Consider the following 21,639-nt stretch of genomic DNA (forward strand, 5'->3'; position numbering starts at 1 on the left):
GCTGGGAAATGTCTTACTAGACTAAAACTTATCCAGTCAAGGAGAGGAAATATAGGTTTGTCTGCTAAGTCCTGAATTTAGCCAGACAAACCCTTTTGAATACTCACAGCTCAATGTTTAATTTATATCAATCCCCAACCATATATTTGTGTAGTTATGTATATATACATATACACATACAATCAATTACATGTATATACACAAGCACATACACCACACATGTAAATACAATCACACATAAACATAAGTACCAAATCCTGCCATTGGTTGCCACTATGACATTGCTAGAAGGCACAGGAGTATGTTTTATTATTTAAATACTTATTTGCTTATCTATTTTATTTGAGGTGATTTGTTAGAGTACCCTTGAATATCTGTCAAAATACTTCTAGAGTTTAGTTTCAATTTTGGGCCACATCTTTCTATGGGTAACCCATACTCAACATGTGCGACAATACATAATACAGTAACATAATATAAAATTCAATACGATGTTTAAATAATCTTACATAAATATAAGATATTACAACAAAAATTACTTAGGTCAATATATAAAGTGCAATAATCACCATGTATCCAGATAACACCCCCAAACTTATATCAACCTAACCTCCACCAAACCCTCTGTCACATATATTATGACAATTACAAATAATAATTCTATGTTGTATGGTTAATTATAACATATTTATTCAGGTTTATAAAGTCTGCCTTTCTTGGCTCTTCAGCATGTCTTTTGAAAACAGGCACTGCTAATGAAACCCTGCAGTGACTAAATGTCTAAAGTGCCTCCAGGTTTCCATTTGAAAGCCCAAAGCCCGTGATGGGGAAGGGGAGTTATAGCTCCTTTACAAAGTTTGCTTGACAAGTCGCCCATTTCAATCGTTAAGCTAAAATATTAAACTATCACGTCGCCTTGTACGATTCAGTTATATTGCACAGACCTCAAAGTCTTTTCGTTGGTGTGCTGCTACTGCTGCTATCCTGTCGCTCGCCCTAGCCTAACCTTTTCGTCACAGCTTTACTGCCCCCTCCCCCTCCCTAAAGTTGCCAAAATCCCAAAGCTCAGTTTCCCACAGCAGCTGCTGAAAAGTTTGCTAACTTTTTTTTCTGCCCTGCTCTCAACTTTATGCAGAGAATAAGGCAACCCCCCCCCATGACGTCATCTCAGAGACAGAGCGAATCAGCATGGACCACCCCCTCCCTCCCTCGGCCTGAGCGGGAGGGCGGTGTGGGAGCTTTGAAGCACCTCCTGGTCTCAGCCCAGCTGCCTCCAGCTGTGGAGTCTGGCTCGTGCGCTCTGAATATAAAGGCTCGCGCGCCGGGGCTCTGCCGCTTGCTCCTGCCTCGCACTGTAAGTGCAGGTTCATTTGGTCAGTTCCCTCTTGTGTCCCCCCTTCCCCCCTTTGGGCCAGCGGTGAGCCATCCAGAAATACTGAAATGCCAGTTGCTTTTCTGCAGATTATACAGTGAAATCGCAGTTGTTCTCCTAGGTTTTTTTTTTCCTTGGTGGTTGCCTCCTCTTCGAGGGAAGATGTTCCGTAGCCCTCTGACAGGGCTGCTGGTCGCCTTGTGTGTGTGGTCGGCGCTCAGCAAAGTATCCAAAAACAGAAGGCAAGCGCAGCAAGCGGCTTCTGTAGATTCGTACCAGAATAAACGTGAGTAGTCCCTATAGCAGCAATCATTTTTTTAAATAAAATAGCCAGAAATGAAAGGCTAACTTACTTTACTGTTGGAAAAAGTATTAAGAATGTTTATTAATTTATTATAATATTAACTATGGCTTGCGAGTGTGGAAGGTATTAAATATGTACCTGTGCTCTTTGGTAAATTTCTGAGAGCTGACGATTTGGTGCTATTGCTCAAAAGTTTCAGACTTGTTCTAATCACAACTCGCGGGGGAAGGGGGGTGGGGGGAGAGAATTGTTATCAACTGGTATAATTTGTGCAGATAGGTTATAAAACTTTCAGTGCGTCCCCACTTTGCTTGGAAAGACTGAGTGGCTGTTTCAAAAAAAGCGTTTTCCCATTGTGCTGCAAACGGGGCAGCGATGGGATCAGTTACATCGCCACGTTTTGTAGCGGACAGTATAACACTGTGGAGCCCGGGTGTTTGTGGCAAGACCATGGAAATCAACGTCTTTGTTCCTGTAAACTCTTAAGATGCAGCAATGAATCTCCCCACTTTGATCTTTTTTTTTAATAGCATATTGGTTGGTGATCTAATTATTTCTGCTTGTTTGTGATAAAAAGAGACACAAGCATATAGTTTTGTTTCTCTGTACATTAAAATCTGGTTAAACCATACATGATTATAATCCAGATTTAAAAAAGAAAAAGTTTATAAATCCTTTAGATAAAATAGACAAAGTTCAGTGCATTTTTTGACAATTTGTTATTACTTAGGTGTTTTTGTTTATTGCTTTTTCAAAATTATGGGTAAAATATCTAAACAAAATTTACTTTTCCTTAACTAAATATTACTGTGCTGCAGTTTTTGCCAATGCTATTTCATTGTCTCAGGATCTTTCATTTGTACTGGTCAGTGTTTTTGTTTCAATACTCAAAAATAACATTGAATCCCTACTTTTTTTTTAGCTTCTGATACCCCCATTAATGATTTTATGTTCAGTATAATTTAATTTGATCATGCATTTTTTTTTCAAATGATTTAGATGGTTATATATGTGCTAGTGGTAGTTTCTTTCTTTTTTGCCCTGTTTATAAATGAAAGCCAAAATCTGGGACTATTGACAGGTAATGTAGGAATTACAATAGGACAATATTGCTTACAAGAAGTTTATTCATGATACAGTGGGTTGTTTTTTTTTTTTTATAGCTGGGCTTCCCAACCTTTTTAGTCATGCAGATCCCATATCAACTTCCAAAAGTCCAGGGACTCCTAGGTCCATCCTCACCACTCTTTTTTTTTTTTTTTCTTTCTCCACCGCCCCCCCCCCCCCCCCCAGCCTATCCTCATTAGTCATCTTGTCTCTCCCCTAAAGTCATCTGCACCAGCCCCCCACTTTCTCAGCTTTCCTCTGCCTGTCTCAACCAGTTCCCAACACTCCCTCTCTCTTCTTTTGTCCTTCCCAGCCTTACCACTCCCCCTCCCCATTCCCACCAATCTTTCCCAGCCCATTCTCACCATTCTCTCTCTTCCATGCACTATCACCACTATTAGACTCTCTCCTAAGTCCTACATGGCCTGTCCCTCTAGTCTTCTTGTTCCCCAAGCCCATTCCCACCAATCCCAGAATTTTTTCCCCATCTCTAGTCTGTCTTTACCATTCCTCTTCCCCTTCCCAGCCTCTCTCCACCAGTCTCTCTCTCTCCCAGCTAGTCTCCAACACATTTTCTGTCCTCTCTTCTCTTCAGCCCCATCAACCTTTTTCTCTCCCATCCTCAGCCCCACACCCTCTCTCTCCCACACCCTCTCTCTCCCCAATCCCACCAGTCTCTCTGATCCCTCCCTTCCCCTTTTCTGCCCTGCCATTCTTTCCTACTTCTCCACCACCATTAATCTGTCTCTCTGGCCTCATCTATTGCTGCTGTATTTGTTATTCCTGGTCCCCAGAGGCTGCCTGTGGTGTCATCACTGCTTCTGCTCATATTTCCTGCCTCCAGCTGCATTAGGCACATGCAGCCATGCTGATCCTGCATCCAAGGCTGCAGCAGCTTCCAGCACTGCTTATCCCACTACTACAGCTATTGCTGCTTTAGAACTGCACTGCAGCTGCTGTCCCCATCCTCATGCCTCCTGCTGCTTCTGGCTGCAAATGATTGGTGTTGTAAAGAAACTCAGGTTTGGGGGTTTTTGTTTTTACCTTTTTCTGTCTTCTATGGACCCCCTTTGATAGCCTCATGGACCATCAGGGATCCTCAGACTATGAACTGTGAGCTACTGTTCACCTTTCATACAAAAGTGTCATAAAATGTCTTATGATTACAGTACTGGTTCCCAAATGGTCCTTGGGACATAACATATATCGGGCATAGACTGACTTCATTCTATCTCATGTGTATTTATTGTGATATTCTGAAAACCCAACTGACTGATGTCCCCTGAGGACAGGTTTGGGAACCACTGACCTAGATTTACTTGAAATGTTAACATGCAATACTACATTTAGCAGGGCAAGAGAACTAGCACTCATGAGCAAGGGGGAAAGACAGTCTTTGGAGGGACTTTGATTGTGAAATGAAAATATACTGATAGTTCATTCCAGGCAGTGGATGAACATAGAAACATAGAAGTGATGGCAGAAAAGGACCTTATGGCCCATCCAGTCTGCCCAGCAAGCTCCCATAGTCACCAGTTTCCCATACTTATCAGTTACTCAGTCTTCCAAGGTCAGGGCTCTTCTTGGTTAGTGTTTGAGTCCAATGTCCTCCCCCCCCTACAGTTGAAGCAGATAGCAATATTGGAATTGCAGCAGAAGTGTAGTATTAGGCCTTTTAGTGAAGGGTAGTAACCACCGCATCAAGCAAGTTACCCCCATGTTCTTCTTGGTTACTTTTTGGGTTGAATTATCTTACTACCCCTCTGCAGTTGAAGCAGATAGCAATATTGGAGTTGCATCAGAAGTGTAGTATTAGGCCTTTTAGTGAAGGGTAGTAACCGCTGCATCAAGCAAGTTACCCCAATGCTTATTTGTTTTCCCAGAATGTACAGTTCAATGTCCTTGTTGTTTGACTAAATCCCATTCCCCTTTTCCCCTTGTTGTTGAAGCAGTGAGCAATGATTGAGTTGCATCACTGTATGAAGGCTTTTTTGTTAAGGGTAGAATCTGCCATATCAGCAAGTTACCATCATGGAACGTCATATGTGTTAAGGGTAGTATCTGTCACACCAGCAAGTTACCCCCAAACCTCTTAGTTTATTCCCCCCCCCTTGCCTTTAGGGGTCCACAGTGTTTATCCCATGCCCTTTTGAAATCTTGCAGTTTTTGCCTTCACCACCTCCTCTGGCAAGACATTCCAGGTGTCCAGCCCCTCTCTGTGAAGAAGTATTTCCTGACATTGATTCTGAGTCATCCTCCCCAGAGTTTCATTTCATGACCCCTAATTCTATTGGATTCTTTCCAGTGGAAAAGGTTTGTTGTTGATCGTGCATCATTAAAACCTTTCAAGTATCTGAAGGTCTGTCTCATATCTCCTCTGCTTCTCCTCACCTCCAGAGTATACATATTTAGGTCCTTCAACCTAACAACATTTGTCATGACCACTTACATGAAGATCTTGCAGTGGCACAGAAAGAAAGTAAGAGTTAGAAGAATGCAAGAAATGGAGAGGATTATGCATAAATGTATAGGTACACGTCTGTGATGGATTTTGAAAATGAAAGCAACTTTGACCTAGACTTTGAAAGCTGGCTTGCTGTTGGAGTTCTCTAAAGACTGTGGTGATGTTGGTGCCAGAATACCCAACTGGCACAGAAGGCATGTGCTTGGGGTGTTCACCAAGATTAGGGAAACTTCACTTCCATAGTGTTACGATTCAATGAATCGGTGAACCGTTGGGCCGCAATGACAAGGTTGAAAGGCTTACCATGGTTCCTCGTCGGCGGGAGATGTACCTCAGGGCTGGTAGCCGGAGTTAACAGCAGGGCAGTGGTATAGACAGTCCAGAGTCGAGGCAGGCAGCAAAGAGACAGTCCAATATCCAAAGCAGGGTCAGAGGCAGGCGGCAGGCGAGGTAAAGTCCAATATCCAAAGCAGGGTCAGAGGCAGGCGGCAGGCAAGGTAAAGTCCAGTATCCAAAGCAGGGTCAGAGGCAGGCGGCAGGCAAGGCAAAGTCCAGTATCCAAAGCAGGGTCAGAGGCAGGCGGCAGGCAAGGTAAAGTCCAGTATCCAAAGCAGGGTCAGAGGCAGGCGGCAGGCAAGGCAAAGTCCAGTATCCAAAGCAGGGTCAGAGGCAGGGGGCAGGCAAGGAAGAGTCCAGTATCCAAAGCAGGGTCAGAGGCAGGCAAAGTCCAGTATCCAAAGCAGGGTCAGAGGCAGGCAGCAGGCAAGGCAGAGTCCAGTATCCAAAGCAGAAATCAATGCAAGGCAGGAGACACACCAAGCTGGACCTATTGCAAGGCACTGGCAATCCTTCAGAAGTCTCCTTATATAGTCCTGGGTGAGGAAGTGGTTCCTGGGAGCCTGGATCTACTTCCTGTTGCTGCTCCTATAAGTGAGGGGAGGAGCCAAGCCCCTGTGTCAGATTGGGGCTAAGGCTGCCCCTGCGGGAGCCATGCTGCTGACTCCCTGCTGCCTTAGCCGATGATGAGGACTGTGCAAAGAGCACCGAAGAGACCCGCCTCTGCCACTGCCGGTAGGTGTGGTTGGCTGTGGGTGTCGGCCCCCGCCAATCGCAACAGTACCCACTCCTTTAAGACCCCTTCCAGGAGGCCTAGTTTTCTCTGGGTGATTGGCATGAAAATCCACAAGGAGTGTTTTGTCGAGTATATTCTTCATGGGCTCCCACGAATCTTCCTCTGGGCCATACCCCTCCCAAGCTATGAGATATTCCAATGTCTCTTATGATGGCGGACATTCAGGATCTCTCTGACTTGGTACGTCTCCTCCTCCTCCGTGGAGATTTCCTGGGGAGTGGGCGGTTTTCGTGCAGGCCATGACAGTATCACTGGTTTCAAAAGCGAAACATGGAAAACATTATGGATTTTAAAAGATGGAGGAAGACGTAGTTGATAGGTGACAGGAGTGACCTGTCTCAAGATTGGAAAAGGACCCACGTAGCGAGGGGCAAGCCTTTTGGAAGGCACACGTAGATATAGGTTGCGAGTGCTAAGCCAAACCTTTTCTCCACCCTTAAGGTGAGGTGCTGGCTGCTGATGCTTGTCTGTAGTATTCTTTGTTCTCTGGGCAGCTTTGCTGATCATGGTTTCAATCTGAGTCCATAGCACATGGAGATCCTGTGCTGTCATCTGAGCAGCTGGGGACGGCACGGATAATGGTATTGGAAGGGGAGGGAGTGGTTGTATCTCATAGACACAGAAAAAAGGGGAGGATCCCGTAGCTGCATTGGCATGACTGTTATGGGAGAATTCTGCCCATGGGAGAAGGTTGGTCCAATCATCTTGTCATTCATTCACAAAAGCTCTTTAAAAAGTTTTTAAGGTGTGGTTAGTTCATTCGGTTTGCCCATTGGCCTGGGGGATGGTAGGCTGTGGTAAAATCTAGTTTAACCCCAAATTTGTTGCGCAAAGTCCGCCAATATTTGGCTGTGAACTGGGTTCCATGATCGGACACAATATGGTGAGGTAGTCCATGTAATCGAAAAATGTGTTTTGTAAACAATTTGGACAATTCTGGAGTAGAAGGTAGTGTTGGGAGAGCGATACAGTGGGCCATTTTAGAAAAACGGTCAATGATCACCTAAATTACTCGATTACTATTGGAAGCAGGTAATTCCACCACAAAATCCATGGCATTATGAGTCCAAGGCTTCTTGGGTGCTGGCAGAGGTTGTAATAAGCCCCAAGGATGTCCAACTGGAGTTTTCTGCCGGGCACAGGTTGGGCACGAGTCTACATAGGCTTTCACATCCTGGTACATCTGTGGCCACCAATAATATCTTCTGAGGAGTGAGAAAGTTCGAGCTCGGCCTGGGTGTCCTGCTACTTTAGAATCATGGCCCCATTTCAACAAGTGTTGTCGTAACCGGGTTAGAACGACAGTCTTCCCTGGGGGAACTACATGGGTAGTGGCCATCAGGATTCATGCTGGGTTGATAATGAACCTTGGTGGGTCTGGAAGATCTTCGGCCTCAGAAGTGCGAGAGAGAGAGAGTCTGCGCTGACATTTTTGGTGGCTGGCCTGTATTTCACCAGGAAATCGAAACGGTTAAAAAATGAGGACCAGCGCGCTTGACAGGGGTTTAGACATTGGGCTTGGCGGAGATGTTCTAGATTCTTATGGTCAGTATAGACTGTAATAGTATGTTGAGCTCCCTCCAACCATTGTTGCCAAGCCTAAAAAGCTAGTTTTATGGCCAGGAGCACCTTATCTCCGATACCATATCCTTTTTCAGCTGGGGAAAATTTACAAGAAAAATAGGAACAGGGTGAAAAACCCCCTTAGTGGAAATTTGACCCAAGACAGCCCCAACGGCAGTGGAAGAGGCATCTACTTCCAAGACAAAAGGATGTGCAGGATCCGGGTGATAAAGGCAGGTTTCAGAAAGGAAGGTCTTCTTAAGCCTGGAAAAAGCATCCAACACCTCCACAGACCACTCTCTGGTATTGGCTCCTTTGCGAGTTAGTGCGGTCAATGGAGCAACTAATTGAGAGTAATGAGGAATGAAGTGTCTATAAAAATTGGTGAAACCCAAAAATCGTTGAAGGGAGCGCAGACCGGAAGGCTGGGGCCATTCCCGGATGCAGGCCACTTTATCCAGATCCATTTGGAACCTGGTATTGGAGATAATGTATCCTAAAAAAGGCAAGGACTCTGCTTCAAAAATCCATTTTTCCAATTTTACATAGAGCTTGTGGGCTCGCAAGCGTTGCAGTACTTGTTGGACATCACTGCGGTGAGACTGCAGATCTCGGGAGAATATCAACACATCATTCAGATAGACTACTACTTTATTATATAATAGATCCCGAAAAATTTCATTCATCATGGACTGAAAGACTTCAGGTGCATTACACAGTCCGAAAGGCATTACTAAATATTCAAAATGTCCATTCCGAGTATTAAACGCAGTCTTCCATTCGTCACCTGGCCTGATGCGGATTAAGTTATACGTCCCTCGTAGATCAAGTTTTGTAAACACTTGGGCGCCCTGTAACAGGTCCAATAATTTAGGAATGAGAGGCAATGGGTAGCGATCTTCCCTGGTTATGGCATTTAATCCTCGATAATCTATACAAGGCCGTAGTGTTCCATCTTTCTTGGCCACGAAGAAAAAAAAACAGCTCCAGCTGGTGAAGTAGATGGGCAAATGAATCCCAGGTCTAAATTCTCCTGGATATATTGGGCCATGGCTTGAGTTTCATGGAGAGATGGCGGATATACCCTTCCCCGAGGAGGTATGGTCCCGGGAAGAAGGTTGATGGCACAATGAAATTGTCTATGTTCAGGAAGAATTTCTGCATTTTCTTTTGAAAATACATCAGCGAAACTGGCATATTGTGAAGGGAGGTCTCCTGAGGTGGTAGCAAGAAATACAGTAAGAGGACGTGTCACTGGAAGAAGGCATTGCTGTTGACAATGTGAGCTCCATTTGGTTAACTGAAGTGTTTCCCAGTTGATCGCAGGGGAATGTTTTTGGAGCCAAGGCATTCCTAAAATGACCGGTTGAATGGCTTTGTCAATGACGTGAAGAGAAATCTCTTTCATATGTAGTATACCAGTCCTTAGGTGCAGTGGAAGAGTAGTCTGAAGGATTGGTCCAGGGAGTGGGTCTCCTGATATTGAAGAAAGTATCAAAGGTGTATCTCGTGGCATGGTAGGTAGACCAAGGTGTTCGACCAGATTACTCATAATGAAATTTCCCCCTGCCCCGGAATCCAGAAGGGCTAATGTCGAGAATTCTTGCTGGTTTTGAATTATCGTTACCAAAGGATGAGATGGGGAGAAGAGCCGGTACAACCGAGAACCATCTCCCCTGTTGGTTCTAGGCTCTGGAGTTTCCCCATTTCTCGGGTCAATTGGCCAAAAAATGTCCTTTGCCAGCACAGTATAAACATAAACCTTGAGTTCGGCAACACCATCTTTCTTCAGTCGTTAAAGGACTCCTCCCTAGTTGCATTGGTTCTTCCAGCTGAAGGTTCATAGCCATTGGTTGAGAACTCGTCAGAGGCCGAGAGAAGGATGGTGCAAGAGTGATTGGTCTATGTGGTCTGCGCAATTCTCTGACACGTTGCTGAAGGCGTCGATCAATTTTGCCTGCTAGATCAATCAAATCATCCAGAGAGTCAGGGAGATCTTGAGCAGCTAACTCATCTTTGATGCAAGTGGCTAGTCCTTCCAAAAAAATACTTCGTAAACTGTCCTTTCGCCAATTCAATTCAGTAGCCATTGTCCAAAATTCAATGGCGTAATCGGATAACGAACGACTACCTTGGCGTAAATGAAGAATGTCTGACCCGCTGGCCACCAAATGCCCAGGATCATCAAAGGTGCGTTTAAAAACTTGGAGAAAACGTTGAAGGTCCTTAAGAATGGGATCTCCTTTTTCCCATAATGGAGATGCCCAGGTCAGAGCCTTGCCGTCTAACAAGGACAGTATAAAGGTGGTTTTAACTGAATCTGAAGGAAACTGTGCGGGTTGCAGTGAAAAGTGCATTGAGCATTGGTTAAGAAAACCTCGGCATTGTCCTGGATTACCTGCATACCAGGGAGGGACTGGTAGCTGCACAGGAGAGGTATTGTGTGCCGGAACAGTAGGTGGTCCACTGGAGGGCCCAGAAGCGTCTAGCCGAGAGTTCAGACGTTGCAGAAATGCTGCCAGGGAGTCCAGGCATTGTTGCCACTGCTGTATCTTTAATGCTAGGCCTGGAATAGCCTGCAGACCGAAGAGGTTCATCGGGTTCATGGCCTTGCAATCTGTTATGATTCAATGAATCGGTGAACCCTTGGGCCGCAATGACAAGGTAGAAAGGCTTACCATGGTTCCTCATCAGCGGGAGATGGACCTCAGAGCCGGCAGCTGGAGTTACCAGCAGGGCAGTGGTATAGACAGTCCAGAGTCAAGGCAGGCAGCAAAGAGACAAAGTCCAGTATCCAAAGCAGGGTCAGAGGCAGGCGGCAGGCAAGGCAGAGTCCAGTATCCAAAGCAGAAATCAACGCAAGGCAAGCAAAGCAGGAGACACACCAAGCTGGACCTATTGCAAGGCACTGGCAATCCTTCAGAAGCCTCCTTATTTAGTCCTGGGTGAAGAAGTGGTTCCTGGGAGCCTGGAACTACTTCCTGTTGCTTAGCCTTAGCCCCAATCTGACACAGGCTCTTGGCTCCTTCCCCCACTTATAGGAGCAGCAACAGGAAGTAGTTCCAGGCTCCCAGAAACCACTTCTACACCCAGGACTAAATAAGGAGGCTTCTGAAGGATTGCCAGTGCCTTGCAATAGGTCCAGCTTGGTGTGTCTCCTGCTTTGCTTGCCTTGCATTGATTTCTGCTTTGGATACTGGACTCTGCCTTGCCTGCCACCTTAGCCTGCTGCCTTAGCCGATGATGAGGACCGTGCAGAGAGTACTGAAGAGACCCGCCTCTGCCTTGCAGAGGACGGCAGGTGCCATCTTCTGCTCCTACCATGTGACAGGGGCCGACCAATGGCACCGGTAGCCCCTGTGACATAGTGAGGGCAAAGGCTATCGGCGCCATTTTGAATACCGGCAGCCGACAGCCTGCGTGCAGGAGATTGCTCCAGGACCCCGCTGGACCACCAGGGACTTTTGGTAAGTCTTGGGGGGGGGGTCAGGAGGGTGGGGGGTTTATTCGTTATATATGTTGTATTCGTGGGGGTTCACCATACGTTTCATGACCCCACAAATACAACGAATAGGGATATATACGTTGCGGATTGCCAATATGTCGAAAACGAATGCACACCCTTACCTTTTTCCACTGTGAAAACAGACCATTTAATCCTACTCTCTGTTTCCTGTCTTTTAACTAGTTTGCAATCCACAAAAGGATATCACCTCTTTTCCCATGACTTTTTAGTTTTCTTAGAGGGCTCTCAATGGGGGACTTTGTCAAATGCCTTCTGAAAATCCAAATATACCACATCTACAGGTTCACCTTTGTCCCCATGTTTATTCACCCCTTCAAAAATATGTAGAAGATTTGTGAGACAAGACTTCCCTTGGGTAAATCCATGCATGGTTGTGTCCCATTAAACCATGTCTGTCTAAATGTTTTGTGATTTTATTCTTTATAACATTTTCCATGATTTTTCCAGGCACTGAAGTCATCCTCACTGGTCTATTACAATCTACAATGAAAGGCCCCCAAAATCCTGTGCCTAGAGACCCCAGTGGATCATAATCTGCCACTTGATGATATAGTTCCATTTTTAGGAATGGTTGAAGAAATAAGCAGTTGTACTTTAGGTATACTTTAGGTGAGATAGTGTTGTCTGTGGGGATGGGGAACATGTTTATTAGAAAGAAGAGAAAAAGGCATGAACAAGGACCTCAGCAGGAAACAGGTGGTGCAGCATACACTATGAAGGATTTAGATTTATAAATACAGAAATGAAGCACAAAAGAACTCTAGATCAAGGGAGACATCAAGGCTACAGACAGAGGAGACAAGTGAGAGGCCAATCAACACGGTTAGCAGCAATCAGTAAAAAACAAACAAGAAATGACATGTCCATAAATATAAAATCACGTCAGTATATACATCATGTATTAAGGAACCCGTGTTTCCAGAGAGTGGCATCTGGGCTTGGCTCGATGTCTCTTGTGCTGTGGTCTCAGCCTCTGTGAGACTACAGTACTTGGGAATCAGAGTCTATATTTCAGCCACTGCATATGTGCTGCTAGTGTTCTGCATTCATCCACTGGTGCCCCTCTGGTCTTCTGTGTGGATTGCATTCGATGGCCAGCATGTACAGTGCTTCAGAAAGAACAGCTTCTGTAGTAGCACTCATCAGCAGAAACATAGTGGAAAAGTCCCTGGAAATCAGGAAATGTCTGTGCCTTCATGGCTAAGTTTGGCTAGGCCTGGCCGGTGTGGAAAATAGGTGCATATAAGTTGAAACCTGCCATAAGGGCTGATACAGTAAAAGTTGCGGGAGAGCGGGCGAGTGCCCGCTCTCCTGTGCACGCAATTTAGTATCGGCACATATGTAAATGAGGGCCCGCGGTAAAAAGAGGCGCCAGGGACACTAGCGTGTCTCTAGCACCTCTTTTTTGACAGGAGTGGCGGTTGTCAGCGGGTTTGACAGCCGATGTTCAATTTTGCCGGCGTCAATTCTCAAACCCGCTGACAACCACAGGTTCGGAAACCAGACGCCGGCAAAATTGAGTGTCCGGTTTTCAACCTGCGAGCAGATTTTAAATTTTTATTTTTTTAAATTATTTTAACTTTTGGGACCTCCGACTGCTTTTCTGTGCACTTTCCTGGTGCCAGCAGAAATTAACGCCTACCTTTGGGAGGCGCTAATTTCTGAAAGTAAATATGTGGCTTGGCTGCACATTTTACTTACTGAATTGTGCGTGAATACCTAATAGGGCCATCAACATACATTTGCATGTTGTGAGCGCTATTAGTTTTGTGGGGGTTGTATTTTCAGTTAACCCTAGTGGATTTGAGCTCACTGCCCTGCAAGGGGGCTGTGGGAGTTTGGGAAATGCTTCTGTGCAGTGCTGCTGCTCCAGTTTCTTTCACAGCCAATTGGCTGTCAATGCAAGTGCTTATAACTAAGACTGTGAGAGCAGGCATGAGCAAGGGCGCTACAGAGATGTGCTTCCCACATCCAGCGCGTGATGTAACTGCTGTGCGATGTCACATTTAAAAACATAAGGAGAGAGAAGGGTTGAAAGAGAAAGCAAGGGGTGGGGGGAAGGAGAGCTGAGAGAGAGAATGGAAGGGAGCAAGAGGAATACAAGAGAAGGAGGAATAGCAAAGTGAGGAAACAGAATCAGACATTTTTCTAGTGAGTCATTAGAGAGCAAAGAGTGAAGCAGAAAACATAAAGGAAGGGAGGGAATGGGGAGGTGGATCTTGGGCATAATTGGCAACAAGTTTTGCTTACTCTGAAATTGTTGGGGAGAAAAGGGTAAGATCAGATTGGAAAAACTTTCATAACTTTTTTAGGGTGTGCATGATAGTGCCAGAAATTGCCATGTAAGTGCTGATGCTCTTTTCTAGGAGGTAGGTGCCACCAACGGAGGGAAACTGAAAGAGACCAACCTTGTTAGCAGCAGCCTTCAGATTCAATTTCTGACATCATATGTACATGATGGAATTTTTGTTTGGGTTTTTTTCGGGGGAGGGGGGGGGTTAGTACAGTTGGACTAATAACTAAATGCTATGTATCCTTGTCATTTGTGATATGAGTTTGCTTATATACTTAGAATTGTCAATCAAGATGAAATGTAGTGTGTCTAAAAGACTGAACAAAAAGTTTACATTTTTCTGTAAAATAAACTAGACATCGTACATAAAAGAGTGGTTTGGAATGACAGTTTAAGGACTGCAGTTACTGGTGTTTTTCTTGTGGCAATTGATTTCAGATGTATTTTTTCAAATTATACAATGTGTGGCATGAGTAAAATATAGAGGTTACTTTAAAAAAAATAATAGGTCAAGGCTTAATGATTCTGGTTATCTGTGAACCTAAGACTCCTTGAGGACAATATTGAAAGGCTAGCTGACCCCTAGATTTATTTGAGAGAGAGATAGCAGCTAGGAAGAGAGTGCATCAAGCTAGGTCAAGAGTACATTGTACAAATCTCATCTTTTTATACCTTTCCTCACTTCAAATCACATAAAATCTTTAGATGGCAACTGTGCTGTTTGTACCTTTGACTGTGCATGTAAAATTGCCCCCCCAAAACCTAGCCTACCACCAAAACCTCACCCCGAGTTCAGAATGGCCCCTCTTACAGTGGTATAAAAAGTTGCCTAATATATGTATCATTTTCCTAATATTTGAATATATTTATCACAAATCCTGTTTCAGGCATAATGCATAACATAATGCTAGAAAAAAAATGTATAGTTATTTCCAGCATTAAATCCCATGATAGTGTGTGTTACGCTATCGCACGCAACATTAAGCACCCCTCATTTTCATATACTCCTCCCACTTGACTAAATTTTTCACATTTGCATACATATCTTGTGATGCGTTATTTATCGCATGCTTTTGGCATTATTGCTGGCGATAACACCCTAACGCGATTTGAAAAATGACCCTCTAAGTTAGCCTGATAAACTTATTCACTTGACTTAGATGGGATATTCAGCAGTGCGCTGAATTTACAGCAGGTCCAATTTATCCAGGTAGCTTAGTGCCTGATTTACTAAGCTTTTTTTTTCCCCATAGACACAGAATGGTAGAAAAGCTTTAGTGGAGAAGAGAAGGCTGAGGGGGGATATGATAGAGGTGTTTAAAATCATGAGAGGTCTAGAACGGGTAAATGTGAATCTGTTATTTACTCTTTCAGATAATAGAAGGACTAGGGGGCACTCCATGAAGTTAGCATGGGGCACATTTAAAACTAATCAGAGAAAGTTCTTTTTCACTCAACACACAATTACATTTGTTGCCAGGGGATGTGGTTAGTGCAGTTAGTGTAGCTGTGTTTAAAAAAGGATTGGATAAGTTCTTTGAGGAGAAGTCTATTACCTGCTTTTAATTAAGTTGACTTAGAAAATAGTAACTGATATTACTAGCAACAGTAACATGGGATAGACTTAGTTTTTGGGAACTTGCCAGGTTCTTATGGCCTGGATTGGCCACTGTTGGAGACAGGAAGCTGGGCTTGATGGATCCTTGGTCTGACCCAATATGGCTTATTCTTATGTAATCAAGCCCTTAGCTGGATAAGTGTGAATATCACCACTTACCTAGCTAAGGCCTGGATTCATCATTTTTCACAGAATGATGAATCCAGGGAAAAAGGGGGGCGAGCCTGCGAAAGTCCGCAGACTTTGCACCATGGTGGTACAATTTCGGGGGCCGCAGTGCGCCGGCTTCCGGCTTTCGCACCGAATAACGCCACCGTGAAAGGTGGTGCTGTTCGGCGTGCTACTGCCGGCACAGCCGACTCTGCCCCTCCCCGCCCTGACTCCTCCCCTCCTCCTAATTTGCATGATATCGCATGCGAAAAGGCCCTTTTCACATGCAATAGAGGCTTATCGCACATGATACGGCCATATCGCGTGTGATAAGCCTTTAGAAAATAACTCCGTAAGTTAGCCAAATAAGCATCTCCTCCCCATTATATCCCCTCTCACCTACCACTTAGCTGGCTAACTAGTTGGATAAGTTGTATCCAGCTAAGTGACAGCTGCTGAATGGGGCCAGATATTCAGACACCGCCACTTATCTGGATAAGTCCCTAGTTATATCTGTAAGGACTGTTTACTGTCCTAGGTAACAGAGGAAAGTTACAGAGAATAAAGCTTATCTGTCTTTTGCATAGTTAAGAGATGAAACAAGAAAATACCAAATGCTTTCAAGGGTCTATTTTTTTCATTATTGTTTACACAGAAGTGAACTCCCAGTCTGCTCACTTTGCTGCCATTAAAGCTGACCGTCACCTTAATGCCAGCAGTGAGTGGTGCCAGCATTCCTCACAAAGCTGGCCTGTGGAATAGGGATTTTGCTGTTTGAAATGACAGGCACGCACTGCAGAGAAAAACGAGGGAATAGCACAGCACCAGAGATGGGCCAGTCAGAAAATTTAGTAAGGGAGCTAAGTCAAAGTCGAGCCAAGCGATGTGACTTGGCTCTGTGAATCAACCGTTATACTGCATAATCCAAAAAACATTAACTGTAATCCTTTCCAACTTATTGTCTCTAGCTGTGATTTATTTACTACTTTGCTGCTGACTTTTGTCTCTCTGACTTGACATTTTTAGTATTTTGTTACAGTGTACTGTCACTTAGCATTTTTCTACTTTCCAGACTTCATTTTTTCTTCTGTTAGTTTTATTCCTTGTTCCGTGTCTGCCTCTTTTCTATTGTTTTTCAATCTCTCTCTCTTTCTTCCCCCTTCCTCATATTTTTGTTGCTTCCTCTAACATCTTTCCCTATTTTGTTCTCTTTTTACTTTCTTTTTAACTTACTTTCTACCACATATGTCCTTCCCATTATCTAGTCTTTGATCATTCTTTTCTTCCCTTCCCCATTCTTCTTCCTTTCCTCTGCCATAGAATTATGCTGCAGCACTTTTCCTACGGGTGGGGTGATCTGTTGTTCTACTAGACTAGTGGTTCTCAATTCAGTCCTTGGGGCAATGATGTACCAACAAAAGCATAACGGGAAGAAAGGTAAAATGGGAGAACTCATGAACCAACAGACATGATCTTTGTTAGGTTACAACACTACTCCATCACTTATTGAACCTTTGGCCTTCTTTCTGCCTAAATGAACTTCGTAACCATACAACTAAACAGGGTTTAGGCCAACTGTGGATTCTTGCAGCATCACCTAATCATAACAGGTTAGAATTTCCATGCAGGATATTAGAGTACACTTTTCCCCTGTCCAAGCAACTTTGGATCATTGAATAGCAAGGTTAATAGGATGAACTTTCAGGTCAGAGCACGTGCATCCTGCTCTGGAAGAGCCAGCAGTCAGTACAGTACAGCACAGCAGCCACTCTCAATGCTACCAAATTAGCTGAACCCTGCTACTCAACAGAAGAAGGAAAGAAAGCCTGCTCTGCCAATTCTAACCTGCTCCCAAGCTGGACATTAGTGCAAGCTGCTGGACAACTTGTACCTGCCCAGTCTCTGAAGAGTAAATGAAGTCTGAGTCTAGTACACTTGTTCTCAACCCAGTCCTCAGGTCATACCTAGCTTTTCAGATTAGATTTGCATATACAACCTCCATTGTATGCAGATCTATCTCATGCATATTCATTGTGCTGTCTCCAAAATTGTACACAGTATTCCAAGTGAGGTCTCACCAGGGACCTATACAGGGGCAATATCGCCTCCCTTTTTCTGCTGACCATTCCTCTCCCTATGCAGCCAAGCATCTTTCTGGTTTTTACCATTGCTTTATCCACCTGTCTGGCCACCTTAAGATCATCAGATACAATTACCCCCAGATCCTTCTCTTCCTTTGTGCTTAGAAGAATTTCACCTGCAATGCTGTACCTTTCCCTTGGGTTATTGCACCCTAAATGCATAAATTCTGCATTTTGTAGCATTAAATCATACCTGCCAGACCTTAGGCCATTCCTCCAGCTTTGCTAGATCCTTCCTCATGTTTTCCACTCCTTTCTGGCTATCCACGCTGTTACATATTTTGATATCATCAGCAAAAAGACAAACCTTTCCCGACATCCCTTCAATTATGTCGCTCCCAAAAATGTTGAAAAGAACTGGTCCTAGGACCGATTCCTGAAGTATATCACTAGTAACACCCCTTTCCTCAGAGAAAACTCCATTTACTACTGCCCTTTGTTGCCTTTCACTCAGCCAGTTTCTAACCCAGTCATTCACTCTAGGAGCCATACCAAGGGCACACAATTTATTTCTAAGTCCTTTGTGTGGAACCATGTCAAAGGACTTGCTGAAATGCAAGAACACAATGTCTAGTGCTCTTCCTTGATCCAACTCTCTGGTCACTTAATCAAAGAAATTGATCAGATTTGTCTGACAAGATTTACCTCTGGTAAAACTATGCTGTCTCAGATCTTGCAATCCATTGGATTCCAAAACTTGCACTATCCTCTGTTTTAGCAGCAATTCCATTAGTTTGCTAGCTATAGAGGTCAGAGGTCAGACTAACTGGCCTGTAGTTCCCAGCTTCCTCCTTACTTCCTTTTTTATGAATAGGAACCACATCTGCCCTTTTCCAGCCTTCCAGAACTACTCCAAGCTCTAAAGAAGCATTGAAACTGTCAGCCAGCTGCCAGGACATCTCTAAAATTCCCTTAGTACCTTTGAATGTATCCCATCCGGCCCCATAACCTTATCTGCTTTGTGTAGTTAGTTCCTCTCGATCACACTGTTCTGAAAATCAATTGAGGTTTACCTCACTTCCAATCTTATTTGTGTTTGATTTATGTGGTCTTTCTCTCCAGGCCCTTCCACAGTGAACACCAAACAGAAACTTTTGTTAAGCAATTTTGCTTTTTCCTCATCAGCCTCTACATAGTCTTCTCCTTCACATTCGAGTCTCACAATGCCACTTTTGCACTTCCTTCTATTACTAACATATCTAAAAAAAAAAAGTCTTGTTCCCCTGTTTTACCATATTTGCTATTTTTTCTTCTATTTGAATTTTAACGTTCCTGACTAATTTCCCAGCTTCTCTCAATTTTTCCAGATATTGTCACTTGTCTTCCTCTTTCTGTGATCTCTTGTAGTTATGAATGCTAACCTTTTCAGTTACTTCTTTAGAAAATCATGTCTCTTTTTCCACTTCCCTTTATTTACATTCCTAACAAAATGATTAGTTGCCCTTATGATATCTCATTTTAGTTTTGCCCACTGCCCTTCTGCTTCCCCTAGATTTTCCCATCCAGCTAATGACTCCTTGAGGTACTCTCCCATTTTGAGAAATGTTAGTTTTCCTAAAGTCTAGGACCTTTGCCTTAGAATGAACCTTCATCTCTTGCATCCTAATATTGAGCCACACCATCCGGTGGTCGCTGGATCTCAGATGATCATCCACTACAACATCAGAAATACTGTCTCCGTTAGTAAGCACCTGGTCCAGTATCACTCCTGCCCCCCATGTGGGTCCATTACCAGTTGACAGAGCAGTTCTCCTTGTAGAGAATCTAGAATCTCCCTGCTTCTAGAAGATACTGCAGTTGGGATGTCCCATTCAACATCTGGAAGATTAAAATCACTTAGCAGCAGCACATTTCCTTTCACAGCAATCCTGTGAATATCCTCCATTAAATCTCTATCCATCTCTTCTCTCTACTATGGAGGTCTGTATATTATACCATTATAAATAGATGTTCCATTCCCTCTTTCCACATTAACCCACAGTGCCTCCTCCTTACCTCGTAAGATCAGCAATGCTGTTGCTTTAATACCACAGAGCCACCATGCTCTATGGTTTCCAGGCTCACTTTTCTACTTAGAATCATTGTACTGTGCTCTCCATTTCTAAGTGAAAATGGATGGTAGTACTGTTCTGCTGGCCCACGAGTCACAACATCAGACTGATTTATATCATAAGTATGGAAAATGGACCTAAGCATGTCTCAAAGGTCTTATTTGCACACTGTCTCATAGCAGTTTTTATGCTTTAATGTCATTATTTAAAAAAAAATTACTTTCATTCTTCCTTCTATGTATGTGTTCTATTCATGTAGGCTTTGTACATTTATTTTACTAGTTAAAATGGCATTTGTATCAGTTGATATTTCTTGGAGTAATTTTCAGCACTGCACACAATAGCAAAGTCTGTGAGGAATTTTACATCAAAACTTTGCACAAATTTTCAAAGACAAACTATGAGTGTGCTTTACCTTTGAAAACCACCTAGCAAAAAAGTACCTGCATAGATTTGTGACTGCTTTTTATGTGGGTAATTTTCTGTGGAAATCACAAGGAGGCCAATACTTGAACACTACTTAGCCGGATAAGTTGGACATATCCAGCTAAGCAGCAGCTGCTGAATAACCAGCTGTTCAGCGATGGCCACATAGCCGGATAACTCAGGTGGGCAATAGGTGTAACAAGGCAACACTTCTTATCTAGTTAACTTAGCTGGCTTATAGGGTCATTCATCAAAATGCATTATTGTGTTAACGAACGTGATAACGCGTTAACACATGCGTTAACACCATAACATATGTGATAAATTATGTTACCGCACCCGGCACGGGTGCAAATTCTTTGAAGGGGCGGGACTGGGGAGGGGTTTGGGCAGGATTAATTAAAATGAGGGGCAATATCGCACTGTGCGATAGCATAACCCATGCTATCACAAGGTTTTAATGCCGGATATAACTGCACCTTTTTTCCTGACATTAAGCTGTGTGATATGCCCAAAACGGCCATAATGCGATTTGCGTTAAAGATTGCAAATTGCATTTTGGCCATTTCTGGGCTGAGGGAGAGAGGTGAAGAAAAGAGAAAGAGAGAGAGAGAGAGAGCACCTCTGGGGAGGCCTTCACAGAATTCAACTATTTGTATCACTATAGGAGGGCCAGCTAATAGCCCAAGCTTATCAAACTAGGGCGAGAGAACATTGTAGAAACTTTGTGAGACTTTCCTCACTCCAAATGACGTCAAATCTTCTCCGAGGTGTACTGTGCTGTTTGAACGTCTCACTCTACATGTAAAACTGCCCCTAAGTCCTAAACCACCTCACCTTGAGCTATTAGCTGGCCCTTCTAAAGAGATATAAATAGTTGAGTACTAGGAGGGCCTTATAAGAACATAAGAAATTGCCATGCTGGGTCAGACCAAGGGTCCATCAAGCCCAGCATCCTGTTTCCAACAGAGGCCAAAACCAGGCCACAAGGACCTGGCAATTACCCAAATACTAAGAAGATCCCATGCTACTGATGCAATTAATAGCAGTGGCTATTCCCTAAGTAAAATTGATTAATAGCCATTAATGGACTTCTCCTCCAAGAACTTATCCAAACCTTTTTTGAACCCAGCTACACTAACTGCACTAACCACATCCTCTGGCAACAAATTCCAGAGCTTTATTGTGCGTTGAGTGAAAAATAATTTTCTCCGATTAGTCTTAAATGTGCTACTTGCTAACTTCATGGAATGCCCCCTAGTCCTTCTATTATTCAAAAGTGAAAATAACCGAGTCACATCTACTTGTTCAAGACCTCTCATGATCTTAATGACCTCTATCATATCCCCCCTCAGCCGTCTCTTCTCCAAGCTGAACAGCCCTAACCTCTTCAGCCTTTCCTCATAGGGGAGCTGTTCCTTCCCCTTTATCATTTTGGTTGCCCTTCTCTGTAGCTTCTCCATTGCAACTATATTATTTTTATTTATTTATT

At 43.8% G+C, this 21,639-nt stretch overlaps 1 protein-coding gene across 7 annotated transcripts in view; it reads left to right on the forward strand.

Moving 5' to 3' along the window:
* Window positions 1-1,319: 1,319 nt before the first annotated feature.
* The window catches only part of FN1 (fibronectin 1), a 203,870-nt gene continuing 183,550 nt past the window's right edge, over window positions 1,320-21,639 (forward strand). For 6 of the 7 annotated variants that reach the window (XM_029606113.1, XM_029606114.1, XM_029606116.1 and 3 more), the window contains exon 1: window positions 1,326-1,658. In XM_029606113.1, coding sequence (XP_029461973.1) covers window positions 1,535-1,658 — 124 coding nt within the window. In that variant the 5' untranslated portion in view covers window positions 1,326-1,534. Of the gene's footprint in view, window positions 1,659-21,639 lie in introns of all 7 variants that reach the window. The other variant, XM_029606119.1, reaches the window with a different exon arrangement.

The sequence above is a fragment of the Rhinatrema bivittatum genome, chromosome 6, assembly GCF_901001135.1.
Source record: "Rhinatrema bivittatum chromosome 6, aRhiBiv1.1, whole genome shotgun sequence".
Taxonomy (NCBI): domain Eukaryota; kingdom Metazoa; phylum Chordata; class Amphibia; order Gymnophiona; family Rhinatrematidae; genus Rhinatrema; species Rhinatrema bivittatum.